Consider the following 5543-nt stretch of genomic DNA (forward strand, 5'->3'; position numbering starts at 1 on the left):
CAGAAGTGGAAGCAAGCAGCATGGAGGTGAGCAGCTCACCTCAAACACCAGAGCAGTGGTATCCAGGGTCCTGCAAATGGAAGGGAATGCACTGCAAGGCCTGCTGAGAAGGTGACGTCAGGATGTGTGCAGAGAGACTTTATCTGGTGCACAGAGCCTGCATATGGGAAAAAGCTGGTTGTTAACATCCTAGCTAACATGGAATAGTGTTTGATACTGGACAAAGCATTTAATGGCCTAGATGAAAGCATTCAGGTTGTTTAATTGGAAATGTCTTGCTGGTTTACATAGACTTAGTGCCCTATTTTGATGAGATTTAGAATTGTGCTGAGAAATTGTTTCCATGGAAGCAGAGATCACTAAAGAAATAAGGCATGCCACAGCTCCTGCAGGATTATTCCTTTTACAGCCTGCTGTTCGAAATAATTAACTCTTGTAGTACCATTACAGCTTAGCATGGATTAAAAGGAATAATACCTTTTAATGTCATAGAGACACTATATATATAGTGTAATATACGTATATAGGTATTTAGAAAGACTTATATCTTCGTAATATGTATGTTCTTATTTACAGAGGGGAAAATCCACCAGTACAATGAAGTGCACTTTGGCAATTAATGCAGCACCATCAGGGAAACTCAGAACTGTTCCTCTTTCCCTGTACTTGTCACTGTTCTACAATTTTTGCTTGGTGGTGGGTATGTTGTAATGCTGCATTATGCTTTTGCTCACCTTTGAGGGAAGAGCCAGTGAATGTGGTTTATAACTCAGGTAATGGCAATGAGAACCTTCCAGGAGTGAGAACAGACTGTCTCGTTGTGTAACTGATGGGTTCCTTCCTTCCATACGTGGCCTTTGACAACCCCTTTTTGTCTAGTTCACTGGAAGTGTCTGTAAGAAGGGAAGCAGCCAGATGACAATATGAGGCTGAGACCAAGTGTGAACATCTGGAAACATCACACAAGCAAAGTGCTATTCACTGAAACACCCTGGTTGTGCCTAGCCTCATGGTGCTTTCTAAGCACAGTGGTGGTGCAGCTCTTAGCTATATGAAAACTGCCAGTTTACAGCAGTTGAGGCTCTGCCCTCCAGAGAGGGGAAACCCAACCCCCTCCACCCCCCCAAAGTTTGTAACATGAAAGAAGGACAAGGTGTGAGTATGTGGGTGACAGTTAAATGGATTCTGACTACAAAGAAGGGATGTGAAATTGAAAAAAGTGCAGATTATTATAGGCAAATGAATGAGGGAAATGGGAAGAGTTACTAAACTCTTACCAAAAAATCAAGATGACAATGTGAAGTGGCAGCCATTTAATAGTAATAGAAGGTGTCCCAGCCCATGGCAGGGGACTGGAACTGTAAGAGCTTTAAGGTCCCTTCCAACACAAACCATTCTGTGATTGTGCCTTTTTCTATTGGGTATTTACATCTGGAGTTCTAATACCTCCCATATGAAGACAGGCTGAGAAAGTTGGGTCTGTTCAGTCTGGAGAAGGCTGCGTGGAGACCTCCTAGCAGCCTTCCAGTATCTGAAGGGTGCCTACAGGGATGCTGGAGAGGGACTATTCATCACGGACTGTAGTGATAGGACAAGCGGTAACGGGATGAAACTTAAACAGCAGAGGTTTAGACTGGATATAAGGAAGAATTTCTTTACTGTGAGGGTGGTGAGGTACTGGAATGGGTTGCCCAGGGAGGTAGTGAATGCTCCATCCCTGGCAGTGTTCAAGACCAGACTGGATGAAGCCTTGAGTGTATGGTTTAGTGTGAGGTGTCCCTGCCCATGGCAGGGGGGTTGGAACTAGATGATCTTGAGGTCCTTTCCAATCCTAACTATTCTATGATTCTATAACTGACAGTAAGCTAGACAGTGGACTTGCAGAGAAACTCTGTGATGGAAGATACAAGAAAAATGGAGTATTGTGTGCAGTTCTGGTGCCCTCAACATAAAAAGGACATGGAACTGTTGGAACAAGTCCAGACGAGTCCATGAGGATGATCAGGGGACTGGAGCACTTCTCATATGAAGACAGGCTGAGAAAGTTGGGGCTGTTCAGTCTGGAGAAGGCTGCGTGGAGACCTCCTAGCAGCCTTCCAGTATCTGAAGGGGGCCTACAGGGATGTTGGAGAGGGACTATTCATTAGGGACTCTAGTGACAGGACAAGGGGTAACAGGTTAAAACTTAAACAGGGGAGGTTTAGATTGGATATAAGGAAGAATTTCTTTACTGTGAGGGTGGTGAGGCACTGGAATGGGTTGCCCAGGAAGGTTGTGAATGCTCCATCCCTGGCAGTGTTCAAGGCCAGGTTGGATGAAGCCTTGGGTGACATGGTTTAGTGTGAGGTGTCCCTGCCCATAGCAGGGGGGTTGGAACTAGATGATCTTAAGGTCCTTTCCAACCCTAACTATTCTATGATTCTAAAAATGATGAAGGAAGTAGAGTAGGATTTCTTCCACAGACACAGGAGAAATTCCTCAAACATGCATTTACATAGGCTGTAAGAAGTCTGAAGAAGGGGCAAGGTGCTTGTGCTTTAATCCATGTGGGAGGCCAAGGTGTGAGCTATGTTTCCAGTTGGCTTTTCTCTCTCCTCTGTTGTTTCCTCACCAAGAAGGAAGGATGACAAACATCTGGAGGCATGTATTCCATTGCTGCTGCTCCCTGAACCCTGTTGACTTCTCTGGGTACCAGAAGAAGAAGCTGTTTGGTGGGTCTGATTTGAATCTTGGTAAAGGGAGCAGCACACCAGTGTGTAGAGATGAGCAGGCTCAACAAATTGATTAAAGCTTCAGGTATTGACTCCTGTCATTCAGACTGCATCCAAGCTGTGCATCCATAACAACTGTGCTATGGAGCCTGTTTGGGGTTTTGGTGGGTTTGTTTCTGATGTACCTCCATCAGTGCAGAACAGCTGCACCTGTGAGACCAACAAGTGGATGGTGTGTGCCCAGCATGGACCTGAGAACTGCACCTTCGCATTGGTAGGTTCAAATCACAAGGCAGACTGTTCAAGACTGACTTCAAGATGCTTGATGATGAAGGCAGAAATGATCCTCTGCAAAGAGAAGCTCTTCTGGGGCCATCCCAATGGGCTGTTAAGTAATGATGGCATTTACAATACAGTCTGGAAGGACACTGGCATCTTCAAAGCAGGCAGTGCAGTCATACCAATGCTTGCAGGTGTGTGAACAATGCTTGAGTCAGAAGAACTGAAAAGGGCGATGAAAACCTCAGTAGTGGTGAAGTGATTACAACAAACTCGACCTACATTGACCTGAAGCACAAAACAGGTCCAGTGCCTTTGATAGTCCTGATTTAGTGAATGCCTGGAAACATCTGATTGAGAGCAGATACAAACTCCACCCCAACTACATCACAGCCGGTAATAAGGTGCCCCCAGTTATTCAAATCTGCCTGAACCAGCATGAGAAATCCAGGTGTGATGTGAATATAGCTGATGTAGTCTATTACTTTGAAAAAGATACAAAAGATGACTCCATATTTCATTCTAACAGTACATGAACTGTCTGTGTCAATGGAGATGCTCTTGACGTTGAAAAACTACAGATTTACTACGTTGATGAAAAGGCCCTGGAGTTTTGCATGCAGCAGCTAGGTGCTGGCTTTGGTGGTACAGTGACAGTGGTGGTGCTGGCTGCTGGCGTGAGCATCACTGTACTGGCTCTTCTGAGGTGGCTGAAGACAAGAAAATATGAGAAAGGTGACTGAACAAATGGCTGAAATAGGAGCACTGGGCTTACAGCTCTGAAAAGGCAAGGCAACAAAGGGAAGAAAAAAGGCACAAAATACAAATAACAGACTCTGCCAGTGGATGGATTTGAAGAGATTTGAAGAGAATTATTCTGCTTTAGCAAGAATGGCTTGTTTAGTGTTGGGTATAAACTAATTTGGGAGCCAGTTACCTAAATATTCTGAGTCCCAACTGAGAGCCTCAGAAAACTGTTGCAGCTGTCTATGTAACATGGAATGCTTTCCCTGCTCCTGCAGGCTTGGTTCAGCTTCCCTCAACACTCTGAGAGTGGTTCTTGGTGCATCTGCTTACTGAAATTCAACCACTTCCTGTGGCATAATTGGGTTGTACAGTTGCTTTTCTGTGGTAAAGGCTGTTTTTGAAGTATTGGGTTGTGTTTCTTTTAAAGTTGCTGTTGCTGGAGCTTTTTTTATCAATAAAGAATGTCATAAATATTACTAAATAACCAAATCAGGTGGTGATGAGAGACCAGGGGCTTTTAAACAGTCATTTGTTAGGAAACATTCCTGCAATCCCTTTCAGGTGCAGAGTTCCCAAGTTTCCAAGTTTGCATTCAAGCAGCACAGTGAGCTATTCCCACTTGTGCTCTTTAATAGGGGTCTGACACTCCTAGTCAGCAAAGATCCCTTGATCCCAGTGCAAGTGTAAGTTAACCTTGGTGTTCTGCCCAAACTCCAGGTCTGATAATAGCTTTCTGTCTCCCTAAATTCCCTTTGCAGTTTTAATGGGAGGAGAAAAGTTTTCAGTGTTGTACAGCTTCACAGAAATACTCCACAATGCTTCAGGGCAAGCTGAAAAAGAGCTTTATTCTACTAGAGCTGCAGGGGGAATTTAAAGAGCAGGGTGTAATTACTGAAGTTGGAATTTGGCCAAGACACTAGAACTGGACTTCTTTGCTACCTCCTCATCTGCTGCATTCCACGTTTGCAAGGTCATGTCCACCATGACAGACACTTGAAAGAAAATAGTTGTGAAATGTTGAAATAGTGGCAGTTACATTCTCCATACTGCATATGAATGTCAGAAGTCCCATCAGTCTAATCTGGTAATGTTGAGATGAGACTGCTACACCCAGGCACTGAAGCAGGAGCAGCTCTTTCATTCTGCTCATTAGTTTCTACATTACTAGTTTGTAGTTCTACTAACAGTGAGTAATGTGCTACTTCCACGGAAAACTGTTAAATATGCATCTCTGATTCTACTGAATGAACAGGATAGCAGGAAAAGTGAAGGTGCTTTGATTCTCTTTCTGCCTTGGCTCAGACAGAAGAGGAAGAGACTTGTTTGGGGGTGTTCAATTTTTTTGGCTCAATATACACCATTTTTCTTTAAGCTCATCCTTGTTAGCTTACCTGCTGGAGAAATCTGGCCCTTGAATACATAAAATGCAGCAGATGCAAAGCCAAAATAAGTTTTTTATGCAACTGCATCAGCGTTCCCAAAGTTTGGAACAATATCTGTAATTTATTGTGTGCGTCATGGCACCACATCCAAACTGGTTGGTTTTCAGTGAAGTATATACGTTAGTACTGACAAAAGACAAGGTGAGAATTTAGTATCTAGGCTGGATTTTCCCAAGTCATAGGAAAAATCAGAACTTAGGCTAACTCAACACAAATCTCCAATCAGGCTTTTAAAAACTGATTAAAACTCTGGAGCTGAGTAGCCCTTAGTGATGAGGAAATGCAGGATGAGAGTAAAAATTTTACACTTACGTAACTTACGAGAGGTTGGTGCTGTCCCTCCATCAGAGATCATGAGATGTGC

The 5543-nt window shown here is 43.7% G+C and overlaps 1 protein-coding gene across 1 annotated transcript; it reads left to right on the top strand.

The window, feature by feature from the left end:
- The first annotated feature begins 2367 nt into the window (after window positions 1-2367).
- On the top strand, window positions 2368-5543 carry TACSTD2 (tumor associated calcium signal transducer 2). Its single transcript, XM_031050868.2, is given in 3 exon segments — window positions 2368-3151; window positions 3154-3288; window positions 3291-5543. Coding segments are annotated over 3 exon segments (876 nt in total). The 5' UTR covers window positions 2368-2853; the 3' UTR covers window positions 3734-5543.

Source organism: Melopsittacus undulatus, chromosome 6 (genome assembly GCF_012275295.1).
Source record: "Melopsittacus undulatus isolate bMelUnd1 chromosome 6, bMelUnd1.mat.Z, whole genome shotgun sequence".
Taxonomy (NCBI): domain Eukaryota; kingdom Metazoa; phylum Chordata; class Aves; order Psittaciformes; family Psittaculidae; genus Melopsittacus; species Melopsittacus undulatus.